The following is a 14,270-nucleotide window of genomic DNA, read 5'->3' as shown; positions in this document are numbered from 1 at the left end:
CAGCTCCCCAAACCATCCCGCTGAAACCACCATGCTTCACAGTTGGCTGCAATCTGTTGAGCCAAACCTCTTGGTGAGGCATTCTCCAGACTCATATCCTTCCACTGTCCAAAAATTGAGCGAATCTTGATTCGTCTGAGAACAATATGGTCTTCCAAATGTCCAGAAGATTGGTCATCATATCACTTGCCCACTTCTTTCGTCTGACTATGTTGGCAGGTCTTAATAAGGGCTTCCGTCTAGCTGCTCTGCAACGATAACCCAATCTGTGGAGAATCCGTTGAACAGATTTCAGGCTCATCCCACCAGCTTTGGCCACTTCTGCAGTCGTTAATCTGGGATCCATTTCGATGCTCCTCTTGACAGCCCTTTTTGTCCTCTCCGATGGACCAGGACGACCCGGATGTTGCTCAGTTGTTTCCTTGCCGTGTTTCCTGAACTACACGATGATTCTGTTGACTGTCGAAAGCGGGATTCCCAAATTCTGCGAAATTTGCCGCTGACTTATACCACCATCTGCTTGACCAACTATCCTTCCTCTAACAAAATCTGACAATTCGAGAGAACCTTGAGTTCTAGGCATGTTGTAACACAAGATAATTATTGTGTGGACCATTTTCATTTATATAGTGCTCTGTGAACACAAATTAGTTAGCATAAATCAGTTAAATGACGAAAAATTAGGTGTCTATTTACTTGTGACCACTCAGTTATGTATATCACGTAGGTCTTCTAGAAATCTCCGTAGCCTCAACATAAATGGATTGCAAATACATCATTTGATAGTCTTGACATCACTGAATTATAAACACAAAATATATTAATTAATAATACTACCAACACTAAACAGTCTTTTATATCTGACATTTGCATACTGCAAAACTAGTTTTAATATAATTATGAAATAGAGACATTTAATTATTTATACCAAAATAACTTTAAGACTAAAATTAGTGCTAGCTCATTTATATTTATACTTTAAATGTGGTTGATATGTTAAAGAAAAGATCCATATTTTTATTATAAGTTATGGTTAAACCAGGTAGACTAACCACTGAAATACTGAAGGCCTTTCCTTGTTGTGGTTCAAATTTGGTATGAATTATAAAGTCAATTCCAGTTCTGATGCTAATGATTCTTGAAATATAGAGGCTTCTATTACTACTTTGGAGACCTTACTCATACATTCTATCTCTAGAATGTAGAAAGATCCCATTGCTACATTATCAGCATTGGTTGATCAACATATTCAGGCTGTTAATGCCAAAAGGTCTTTGGAATCTTTAAAGGACATTCTGTAGGCATATGGGTGAAGTGGAATACATTTTTAAAAGTTTATTTTCATCATGTTGCTATCTATTCAGATTTGGGATTCCATTTGCCACCAGTTGTTATTTTTCAAGTCAGAAGGAATCTCTAGCAAGTGATTTTTTTCTTTGTTACCTTCTTAATGAACGTGGTAATCCATGTATCACTATCCTGCTAGCATCACTTTATAGTTACAGGGGTGTTTGGGGATATGGAATCATTTAAACAAACCAAACTGGTTTGTACTAATAGTGTAAGACTTTGTGTTTGTATGGTTTCCTTCAGTCAGGTGTTTCACAGCTTAGATATACCTCTGTGTTTGCCCTAGATGCATTTCCACCCTCTAGGCTGGTGCTCCACGAGAGGGTGATGTCCTCTGGAAGTAGATAATTGATGTCATCTTGTAGATAATGATCCCTCAGCAAGTACCTTTTCCACCTTCTTATGCATGCACATATTTCTGTAGCACTTGAGTTATCAGAAACGAGATGACCATTATTCATATGATGTCTTGTAGCTTCAACCAGAATGGGAAACACCTTACTGCTCAATTTCTTATCCTTTTTTTTTACCACTTCTGTGTTCCCATTGCACTATTCTTGGGTCTGCCTGGGTATTTCAATTCTCCTCTGGGTTCCTATTGAATAGACTGGTTTTATGACCTGGCCAGTCATTTCTGATGTGAATTTAAAGAGCCTTAGTCCTAGGAGTATATCTAGTCACTAGGTATTACTGGTCTACCCTTTTGAAAAATTTTTGCTACAGGTACATAGCAATGCATTGAGCTCTGTTCCTGACTACATGTTATAACACCACCACCTGTGACCACACATTAGAATATGGTTGCTCCATAAGTACACATATACCATCTAACAACCTTTTTTTTAAAATTAAAGGGTGCATAGGGCAATGAAGTACCCTGCTGAGAAAAATACCTGTTTTTGAATATCCTAATTTGACTAAGTACGGTCTCCTATAAAACTGGTCACCTGTTTTTATTGTGAAACCAGATGTCTGCCTTTTATGTTGTTTCTGGATTATACTTAAACTCTTCTTAATTGAATCTATATAAATAATACACTTATGTTTGCCTATTCAGAACTATTCTCATAATTTTCTCGATCAAATGCTAAAATTATAAAAAAAAACTAAATCTCATATCGTTAGGTCTTTGTCTGAGAAGTCCAGATTGCATATTGGCTTTTCCATTCAGAGCCACCTTACCTGTTTTTTGTTTAGTCAAATTTTTTAATGCAACGAGTATGCTATGGCACAATGTCATTGTCATCCACGATGACTGGCTTCAATTTCTACTTTAGTTTTTTATTTGCAAAGTATTTCACACAAACCTGTGTGTAATTTTCTAAAAGAAAATAAACATCACACTAAATACAATTTTTATGGGTTTTCTCGATTTATTTAGGTCTAAAATATGCATGCACAGTTCGTTCAAAACCATATCCTTATCATTTTGTAAATACTTTCAGACATTTCTGCATATCAGTTAAATTTGCCTTCATTACAACTTTATATTTACTCTACTTTGCAATAACTTAGCTTTGGTTTGTTTCATTGACTGCTATAAACACCTTTTAGTTACTCAACTTTACATTTACTCTACTTGCAATAACTTAGCTTTGGTTTGTTTCATTGACTGCTATGAACACCTTTTACTTACTCAACTTTACATTTACTCTACTTTGCAATAACTTAGCTTTGGTTTGTTTCATAGACTTATATAAATACCTTTTAGTTACTCAACTTTACATTTACTCTACTTTGCAATAACTTAGCTTTGGTTTATTCCATAGACTTATATAAACACCTTTTAGTTACTCAACTTTACATTTACTCTACTTTGTAATAACTTAGCTTTGGTTTGTTTCATAGACTTATATAAACACCTTTTAGTTACTCAACTTTACATTTACTCTACTTTGCAATAAATTAGCTTTGGTTTGTTTCATTGACTGCTATGAACACCTTTTACTTACTTTTTTCTTTACTGTGGGTTTAATTCTTCACTTTTGCAAGTTTTGACACTAAAACTGTGTCATAACTGTTTCATACACTATACACTATTATAAATACCCTAACTATACTTTGTTTTATACTTTATTTGTAGTTTTATTAAATAAAGTTATGTGTATCTGAGCTTGTTTGTCTGACTGTGTAAAATTCTTTCAAATAGACCAGGATTTATTGATCTAACACATAATAATGCCTGCTTGAAAGGGTAGCTTAAATGGCATGCGTGGAAATTCAAACAAAGGGCATGAAAACACCCCAAAAGTGTAGTGGGTTGCAGCTAATTTAACATAATAGTGCAAATTCTGGAACACTCCACTGAAAATTAGGATAAAATCAGAAGTCTAGTACATCTATTGATCTTTATAATCACAGATCTTATGAGGAACAGATTCTAAGCTTTTTCTTGTTTTTGTATGGAATTTGTCTGTGGTTGCGTAATATGTTTGCTGATTTGTTTTTAAGAAAAATCTTATTATAATGGAGCTTGCGATGTATACGTTCAAAACTTGGATCTTGGAAACTACCACACTGATCATCACCAATCATAACTGAGTAATATTTTTATAACTAGGCAGTATTTTTATAGCTGAGCAATAAATAAAACAGTTAAAACTTCCATAAAAATGATATGTTTCAGATTTAACCAATAAAAATGAGTAAGTTTCAAATATAAAACAATAAAAAACTGTAAAAAGATTATTTGTTTTTCTTTGGTGAAAATGTCATGAGTGTTGCAACAGAAAAGCAAGGCACTTTCATTGATAAATGTGTCTACTCTGTGATGTAATGCTGTGATGATAGCTCATTTTTAAACCAAGATTTCAATAAAATCCTTTTTCTCATGGATGGTGAACATTATTGAATGTCAAGTATTGTTGTAGAACTGTCAGACAATTCCAGAAAAGGCCCAAGGCCCAATAGTCTTCTGCAGGAGTTGGCAGTTATAGCTGCCCAGAAAGTGGGTATTTCTGCTAATACTAATAATTGAGGAATTACAGGTAACAAAATGTAGTTTATTAATATCATTCTGAAAGGTGGAAGTTAAAAAAATTCATTACAAGGTTATATGTTGGGCAATGAAGAGTGTGAGCAACAAGTGTCACATTCTTCAGTTTTTTGTTTATTTCTTTCTGATCCCCATGCAAACCTGTATACACTAACCATCCTTAATTCTAAACTTGAGGGAAGACAGCTGGTCAACAGCACCACCACCAACTCTTGGGCTACTTTTGACAGGGCGAGTAGTGAGATTTGACCATTACCCTTGTAATGCACCATTGACCCAAAAGATAGGGGCGGCCTTTTGTTTGTCAATAATGGGATGCAAATAATTAACCCGTAAAAATCGATAGTCTCTCATGCTGACCATTGGATCATTCTCGGCCTGTTTCTGAATGTAAAGAGAGTGAACAAAGCTGAAATTATCAATTATATGATAATAAAATAAATAGTCTCTAGAAGAAAGGAAAATATATACAAAAAACATATATACAACCAAAATTTGATATCATTCAAATTACTTGGCAAGATTGGAAATATGTATAACTAGTCTCTTCGTGCATGCTAATTTATTTTTATCAACATATCATCTAAATCTCATTACACTAGAATAATACTGTGTAAATGATTTTTATCTTGTTGATATATTCCTACAAACACAGAATTGATTGTTGAAAATCCAAGCATTAATATTACATAAATTGTGAAAAAAACGAGCAGTAATTCCAAATAAATTATCAAAAAACCAAGCAGTAATACCACATGATTTGTAAAAGAAAAAAGCAGTAATGCCACATAAATAGTAAAAGAACAAGTAGTAATGCCACATAAATAGAAAACCAAGCAGTAGTACCATATAAGCAGTAATGCCATATAAATAGTAAAAGAACAAGCAGTAATACCACATGATTTATTTTTAAAAAAGGCAGTAATGCCACATAAATAGTCGAAAAAAAACAAGTATTAATGCCACATGAATTTTCGAAAACAGCAATTTGTAACATAAATAAATAATAAATAAGCAGTAATGCCATATAAATAGTAAAAAAACAAGCAGTAATGCTACATAAATAGTTGAAAAAACCAAGCAGTAATACCACATGATTTATTTTTAAAAAAGGCAGTAATGCCACATAAATAGTCGAAAAAAAACCAAGTATTAATGCCACATGAATTTTCGAAAACAGCAATTTGTAACATAAAATGAGCAGTAATTTCACATAAACAATTGTCAAAATGACTGCTCTGTATGGCATACAATTTAAGAAAGCCTTTATTGATGTTTTCTAACTTATAACTTAAACGTTTTATTTTGTATTCCAAATTAATCTTCCAAAGGTAAACTACATTGTAAATCTACAGAAAAGATAAATGCTAAAGATTTCTTTAAAAAAGGGATGAGATTGGCATTATTCTGCTTACAAAAGAACAAAGGATCGCAGTTTTAAGTAACATCATATCTCTCACTATCCAATTAATCAATATTATTCATGCCTGTTCTCCTATCATTTCAAAAGTGAATGTTGAGTTTTGCCTGTGTGCACAGCTTTACAGATGCAGTTCGGGAAGCAGCTGCCATAAATGGGAGACAGACACAAGCTCAGACAGACACCACAGTTTACAATATATATAAAATTAACTGGTTATAGGGAAGTGTAGGAGTAGCCAAAAGTTACTGTACAGCTGAGTAACTAAGATAACAGTCCTAGCAATCAAATTAGTGGAAGTATTCAAGTTGCTTGCCATCACAGATTCATACATTCTAACTGGTATACTTTAGAACATAAGCTAAAGTTGGAAACAGTGTTAAGAAATTCTTAAAAAGTGAAAGTTTGTTATTCTGCCAGTGTTTGTGGTTTTCATTCATAAATGTGACCTTCCACTAGCCTTAGGTCTAGGGTATATGTGGACTTTCAATAAGGTCTCACTTATAAATACACCAAAAAATGAAAAGTGCAGTGAGTGCTTGCCTATGTAATTTATTTTACTTAAACCTGTATATATATATGTGTGCATGTTGCACATAAAAACAGATAAATAAAACTAATATACAAACTATGATATTTATATGGTAAAATGTACCTCTGTAAGAGAATAGTAGTTTCAGTTTATCATCAAAGGTAACATAATACTTTTCCTCAAGTTCTCTTGTATTATACGTTAAACCTAACATAAATGTTGTGTAATCTGATATATATATATTTTTGGTGGGTATTGAGTAACCTTCAACTTTTCCATATAGCCATTTTTCGTGTGATTTCTGCTGTTATGCTGTTTGGGAACATGAAGTTCAAACAAGAGAGAAACTCAGACCAAGCAACATTACCTGATAATACTGTTGCACAGAAAGTCAGCCATTTACTTGGTCTCAATGTTACAGAGATGACCAAAGCTTTCCTGAAGCCTCGACTGAAGGTTGGACGAGACTATGTGACCAAGGCACAGACAAAAGAGCAGGTAATTGGAAAATTTGAAGATAGTCAACTCTTAGTTAATATTACAATAGAGAAAGTTAAAAATGCTGAATCTCAGGCAAGTTATTTAACAGTCTGCAAGCCAAAGAGTTAATTTGACAGGTTAATTATTAGATAATAGATAATCTTAAAGGTTTGAGTCTATTTCAGAGTAAAATTAATAAGTATGTAAGACAAGATATGGAAGAAAAAAGTTTGGTTATTTTCATTTGGTAAGTGCTAATTAAACACTGCTTTTGTAATTGTGGTTCAGGAATGGTGGTACTTACTATGGTATATTAAGTATTAATTTTGTAGTTTGGAATTGTATAGAATGATATAATTTGTAATGTTTATAGGCTTATAATAATGAAAGTGATTCAGATAATTATGTGTTGTGGATAAGCTAGTTCACTTTATGAGTTTATTTAATTGCAAGCATGTAGGATCTTCTTCAATAAAAATTGAATATGTTTAATGTTTTTTAATTTATTTAAATAAATAAATTATTTGATAAAAGCATTATTTTCAGTATCAAAATTTTAATGAAACATTTTCTAAATCTGCAGAAAGGTTTGATGTATTTTTTGCATTTTCATAAAACTTATATGAGCCAGAACAATTTGAGTAAATCAAACATGTTTTTCATTGTGAGAGCACTTCTGATTTCTTTTATAGTATAAGTATTTTAGTGGTGTTGATATTTTTATCTATACTTCTTAAATGCCAAATTTCATTCTCTGTTTTCATAGGTTGAATTTGCTGTGGAAGCTATAGCGAAAGCTTGTTATGAACGTATGTTCCGATGGTTGGTCAACAGAATAAACCGATCACTTGACCGGACCAAGAGACAAGGTGCATCCTTTATTGGAATTTTGGACATTGCTGGATTTGAAATTTTTGAGGTGAGAAATCAATGTGTACTCAAAAAAACTTAATATTTTTTAATTCTTTTTGTCTAAATTGATTTTAAGTACATCAAATGCAGAGCTACTGTACAGGTTTTGGGGTTTTTATATTACACGTAAATTTACAAAGTAAAACAACTTTTAAGGCTTCTATGTATGATGATATTCACTATTTTTAGCAATTTTATTTGTTCACAGTGTTGTTTTTACTGTTGATAAAAGTTAAACAGACTTGCAGAAGCAATTAACATTACATTTCTAGGCCTTAGAGTAACTGACAATTGGTAAACAGATTTATTTCATTTTGAGGATGTTATATGCAAAGAAATCATATTTTTTTTGTTAAAACTGATTTTCTTTCTGCTGCTACTACTATCAAGATATTCGTGATTATAACTCATTAATTATATTAATATTTATTATAAAAGAGTTCTAAGTATTGTAAGAGTTACTTATGGCTTTGACAATGACAACAACAGTAATGCATTTAAACTCTACTTGATGGATGTAACAGTGGTTACCTTGTGACAGATTCAGACTTTTTTGTTTGTGAATATTAAAGATCAAACTGTGATTATTTTAGGGCACTCGTTCTGGATTCTACTGAGTCAAAGAATAGGAGGTGGTTACTATATGACAGACATTTAAAATCTCAGACCATATGACATGAATACTTTAAATTGTTGCAGTACTCTTAGATTTTGATACACAAGATGGACAAGATGTGGATACACTATTGTTTGTTTAGGCCTATTTCTTCAGGAAACTACTACTACTGTATTGCTATGTTCAGAAGTTGTATATGGATATTTTAGAACATGATTGCATGCTTATATTTTAGTATCAGAGACGAAGATACGATAACTTAGGACACCATTGTACGCTGATGTTCGAGTTATGTCTGTTTCTTGTATGTCACAAAAAATATAAAGGTATTTAAGCACGTGATTTTGGTTTTTCATGTGAAACAATAGTTTATGGATATCCTAGGAGACGCTACAGCAGGGTATGTGTTGTTATATCACAATGTTAGATACGAAAATTCAGTCGACGATTCTGTAATATGGTATGATTTTTTTAATCAAAGACAGCATTAGGTGAAACGCTATTGTGTGGAGTATGTAAGACACTACTGTATGATATGTTCTGTTACTGTTACACTCAAATATACAGGTAGCACTTCATGATTCTGTTTGGCTCTTAGTTATCAAAGAACAAGATTTGAATTACTCTATTAGATACACTTGGTCTATCTCTGGCTTCATTCACAGATTAATTCCTTTGAACAATTGTGTATAAACTACACCAATGAGAAGCTACAGCAACTCTTCAACCACACCATGTTCATCTTGGAGCAGGAAGAATATCAACGAGAAGGAATTGAATGGAAGTTTATCGACTTTGGACTAGATCTGCAACCTACAATAGATCTAATTGAAAAGGTAATTTAACAGCTGATTGAAGAAACTATATTTTTCTTCTTGATGATGGTTATTTTCCTTATTAATGTGTTAGTTGAAGTGTTGTGTTTTAAATATTTTGGATAATTGGAAATGTTATTTACACTATTGGATATTAAGTAGTATAAAATTTTGAAGGCTGTTTCAATATATCTATAAATTCAAATAAGTTTAGGCTATTTTTTTTGTACTGGAAAAGTACTTTGTTTCAGCAGGTTAAAAATGTTTTATTAAAAGAAATTCTGTTACAATCCTCAAAATATTTAAAGAGGAAATTTAGTGTGTAGTCATTCTGTTTCTTCTTTTTTACAATTTCAGATATTTTAAAGATTCATTGATAAAATATTTTCATTGACACTTATACGCCTCTAAGTGGCTCAGTGGTAAGTCTGTAGACTTTTGATACCCTTGGTGGGCACAGCACCCATTGTGTAGCTTTCTGATTTGCTACAAACAAACAGATACTTATACATAAAATTATTATTTTCATATGTGCTAGCTAGTTAGAAGTATTAGCTAGTTTATTTTAGTTACAGTGGTTAATGTTTGGACATATTTTCTGGTTATCTATGTACTTCTGTATCATGGTAAAGGTACAGTCACACAATGTTTGTGTGTTGTGTATTATATAATGCATAAGGTACTTGTCTTTATAGGGTAATGTTTTGTGTGTGTGAATGCTCTGTTAGGGTTATTTCTGTATTAATTGGTTATAGAGATTATATAGATTTGCTTGACTAGCTTTAACTTATTCACCACTGATTTTTTCAAGTATTAACTTTGCTAAAGATGAAGTTTCCTCGTCTTCTTTAGATTATTAATGGAAGTGACTCTTCTCATATCAGGCTGTCCAGCCCATACTGTGATCAGCCAGGTCCTTTACAGAATTTAAACTAAATATAACTATATATGTTTTCCAGTGAATAATAAAACTACACTAGGATTGTATTTAGTTTCATATATGGATAAAAACATATTTCATTACACATATTTCCCTCAAAGTATATGGGTAGGATCTGCTAAACAAGAGGTCTGACAAACATTGTGTCAGAGGGTTTGTTTCCCATTGAACTCTGACTGAGTTTGTCTGCAAGAAAAAGTTCACACTCAAGATGCAAAACAACAATATCAATTTTTATTTCAAAACATACTCAAAGACAAACACACTAAAAAACAAAAGTGTTTGTGATGGGTTTGTGGAACTGTCTCTCTCTCTCTCCAGTTCAGTGTGAGCCCCTTTCATGCTCCTTGTAACTAAACAAATAAGAAATTTAAAATATAACCCCTAAATGTTAAAGTTAAACTAAGACAAGAATGCTGAAATTTAACTAACAGTCTAACTATCTGAAAATTATAACAAAATGTCTAGCTGCCCCAAATCTGGACAACTCTGCTCAACAGGAGAGAACCTGACTTTAAACTCAAAATACAATAGCACAAACAAATTCAGACTGCTTACAATATGTGGACCTGAACCACTTTCTCAAACAGAAAAGTTAAGGAAGACCAATGTCTTTTCACAATTTACTGTTTATTTCAGGACACCATGAGTTAAGTCTATAACACCTATATTTCCTGCAAAAAGTATGATTAATGACTAATTAGAGTGAATCTGATTTCATGTACAGCTAATGTAATGAGAAGTTAGTTAATTGAGTGACTCTCTGTGTCCAAACCAAACTGAAAGAAATCAGAAGTTTGGAAACATTCACTTAGGGGATAGCATACATATGGTACCATTGTGTATCACAGTTATATAATAGTTATTTTGCATGCTTGAATAAGATATTTCACTATCCTGTCAGTGTAAGTCCCAAACTCTGCATAAAGATTTTCTTGTGTATTTAGATAGTTTTTTCTATTTATTATATTGTGTAATTTTATCTGAAATGCTGTGTATTTTCAAAATTCACAAGAAGCTAGCTTTAATTAGCAATTGATAGATCATTATTGCACTTGTTTTCGTTTGTAGTACTGGCAAAGATTTAAACATTTTAAATCCATACTGTACATCTTCTCCAAGATGTCTTATAATGTACATTTTCTCCTGGATTTCTTATATGTATATATCTTCTACAGGATGTTTTATACTGTACATCATCTACAGGACGTTTTTTGTAGTCAAGCAGTAATTGCTTTAATTATTGCATTCTTTTAGGTTTGATTTTTTTTTTTTATTTATTGATGTAGCCCATGGGAATTTTTGCCCTTCTTGATGAGGAATGCTGGTTCCCTAAAGCCACAGACAAGACCTATGTAGAGAAATTACTCAATTCCCACAACACACATCTCAAATTTGTAAAATCAGGTTTTCGTGGAACAACTGATTTCAGTATCATGCATTATGCTGGCAAGGTAAAGCTGTTTCATATTCATGATAATTCCTTAAATATGAATTCGTAGGCTAGCATTCTTCCTCATTGCTATTAAAATCAAGTTACAGGTTGTCCTGTGACTATATGCCAAAATGTTTATGTTGTAAACTGTACATAGCATTTTTTTTTGCATGAAGGTTTTGAATCAGGAAAGTTTCAAAATGTGATTTTTTAACTATACATTTGTAGAAATGACTTTATATTACATTCAGATAGAGTCATAGAAATTACTGATTTGGCTACAAATGTCTAGAAATGTTTTTATGTTAGTTCTAGAACCCGACTTTATTAGTTACACGTATCTAATGTGTATCTTCATGTTACAAACAGGTAGACTACTCTGCTACCCAGTGGCTGATGAAGAATATGGATCCATTGAATGAGAACATGGTGTCACTGCTACAGTGTTCCCAAGATCCATTTATTGTACAGATTTGGAAAGATGGTATATTATATCTGAAACAGTTAATATCCCTGTCCTTCAGATTTTAAGTTGTAAATGGTTTGCATGTTTCCTTAAGAAGTGTTTTCACAGGAAATTTGAAAGTTTATTTTCAATATATGATTTTTAAACCTCATGCTTTCTTTCTTGTCTGTAGCTGAGATTGTGGGAATGGGTGCAGCCACCATGACTGACACTGTTTTTGGTGCCCGTACTAGAAAAGGAATGTTCAGGACAGTCAGCCAACTTTATAAGGACCAATTGGCTAAATTAATGGTTACACTACGAAACACCAACCCTAATTTTGTCAGGTGCATTATACCCAATCTTGAAAAGAGGGTGAATTTCAGTTTATTCTTTTTGGCTTTAGACAAATAAACAGCAGTATGCTGTGAGAAATTGAATATTAAACGTTTTTGACAAAAAAAAATGTTTTTTAATGTTCTCTACATAGTGCTGTTATATATATGATATTTAATACTTTTTTTATTAAAGATAAGCTGTATTGAAGATTTTGAGATTAAATATTATATTTTTTCACATAGTTTCTCTAAAAATTTCCATAGTTATCTTGAAATATCTTAGCATTTAATTGATCAAACCAAAGTCTTGAATGTTGTTCCAGGCTGGTAAAATTGATGCAGTTCTGGTGCTGGATCAGTTACGTTGTAATGGAGTACTAGAAGGGATTAGAATCTGTCGTCAAGGTTTCCCTAACAGGATTCCTTTCCAAGAGTTTAGACAGAGGTGAAAAACTCTTTCTTTGTGCTTAACTTTTTAAATGATTTTCTATTTTGAATCATTTAAAGTATAACAATGTTTCTGTTGACTTTATATATTTTAATTTGAGTATTTTCCAATTTTACAGTTAGAAGAACATTTGAAAAACTTCTCTGTACCTTGTGACTTTTCCTTATTTGATGTATTATGTAAAATTATATTATTTTCCATTGTTCCTCAAAGAAAGTTCCAAGAAGACTTAAATGTTAATTATAAATTTTGTTTAGCTCAAGTGATGTAGATTTATTAAGGAAACTTTATGTAAATATATATGTAGATTCATTAAACAACAACATGTTTTATGTTTAATAACATTCAGGTATGAACTTCTTACAACCAATGCTATTCCTAAAGGCTTCATGGATGGCAAGCTGGCTTGTGAGAAAATGGTGAGTGAAGCAATGCATGAAAGTTTCTCTATTTGCTTCTTGAATCATTAGAAAAAAATTAATACTTAAGCTACAGATTTTAAAGATTTTTACTTCTTGAATCTTCAAAAAAGAAGTGATGACCTAAGATATTCTTAACATTACTACTTACATGATCATAAGAAAGCTATTCTTTAGTTGTTAACTGATGATGTAGAAGAAAGTCGTGTTTGATCTTTAAATTTTGTATTATAGTAAAAACCTTTCTAGATAATATAATAAAATACATTAACAAAGTGTATGTATGATGCAATAGTTAATTGGCAAAAAACATATAAGATAGAATAAAATTTACCCACTCCCATTTTTTATGTAGACATTATTATCTTATTTTGCTTGTTAACTCAGATGAGATTTATTCTCCAATTTTATTAATAAACATTATCTGATACAAGGAAGAAGCTACTTTTTTTTTATTTAGGTGCAGAATACAAAGCATATTTGTATATATTTTCCTCCATAAAAGGTAACTTTCCTTATGCTAGACATACACTACTGTTTTAATTCAAGTATAGCACGAGGGTTAAATTTAGTTATTCTTAGAAGTGATAATTTATTGCAAGTTTGTTTATGTAACTGTGCGAATCATATGTTGTGTAGTTCAACTGCTGTGAATTGGCACTTTTTGTATTACTGTGCCATGTCACTAGAACCTTCTGAGTTTTTCTTGAGTATTATTACATCATTATCTTTTGTAGTGTGTGGAAAATTCTAGGCCTGTGTGAACTTTTGAGAAAAGGAGACAATTATTTAAAGTTCTGGATACAACTGTGGTAACCCACATTTGTATATAAGTTTGACTTATTTCAATATATTCTTTTAAAACAAGTGAACTGTGTGTGCTGTTTGTTTATTGTTGAAATTTATCACCAACAAGTCACAGACACCTACTGTAAATAATCCTGCCTACATACGTAAAACCTGACACCTTATCTCTCTCTTTCTTTTTTTCTTTTTTTAGATTCAAGCATTGGATCTTGATCCTAACCTGTACAGGGTTGGCCAGAGCAAAATATTTTTCAGGGCTGGGGTTTTGGCACATCTTGAGGAGGAGCGAGACATGAAAATCTCTGACTTGATCATTCA

At 32.0% G+C, this 14,270-nt stretch overlaps 1 protein-coding gene across 1 annotated transcript in view; it reads left to right on the top strand.

Annotated features, from left to right (window-relative positions):
- The window catches only part of LOC106460397 (myosin heavy chain, non-muscle-like), a 187,260-nt gene that overhangs the window by 123,906 nt on the left and 49,084 nt on the right, over positions 1-14,270 (top strand). Inside the window, exons 9-17 of the mRNA XM_022387112.1 lie at positions 6,581-6,795; positions 7,544-7,696; positions 8,971-9,141; positions 11,350-11,514; positions 11,865-11,979; positions 12,134-12,315; positions 12,602-12,723; positions 13,076-13,145; positions 14,146-14,252. Of these exons, the coding sequence (XP_022242820.1) occupies positions 6,581-6,795; positions 7,544-7,696; positions 8,971-9,141; positions 11,350-11,514; positions 11,865-11,979; positions 12,134-12,315; positions 12,602-12,723; positions 13,076-13,145; positions 14,146-14,252 (1,300 nt within the window). The remainder of the gene's footprint in view (positions 1-6,580; positions 6,796-7,543; positions 7,697-8,970; positions 9,142-11,349; positions 11,515-11,864; positions 11,980-12,133; positions 12,316-12,601; positions 12,724-13,075; positions 13,146-14,145; positions 14,253-14,270) is intronic.

This window comes from Limulus polyphemus, unplaced genomic scaffold (genome assembly GCF_000517525.1).
Source record: "Limulus polyphemus unplaced genomic scaffold, Limulus_polyphemus-2.1.2 Scaffold764, whole genome shotgun sequence".
Taxonomy (NCBI): domain Eukaryota; kingdom Metazoa; phylum Arthropoda; class Merostomata; order Xiphosura; family Limulidae; genus Limulus; species Limulus polyphemus.
The sequence above is the reverse complement of the archived record's forward strand: the minus strand, read 5'-3'. Positions and strand labels throughout refer to the sequence as shown.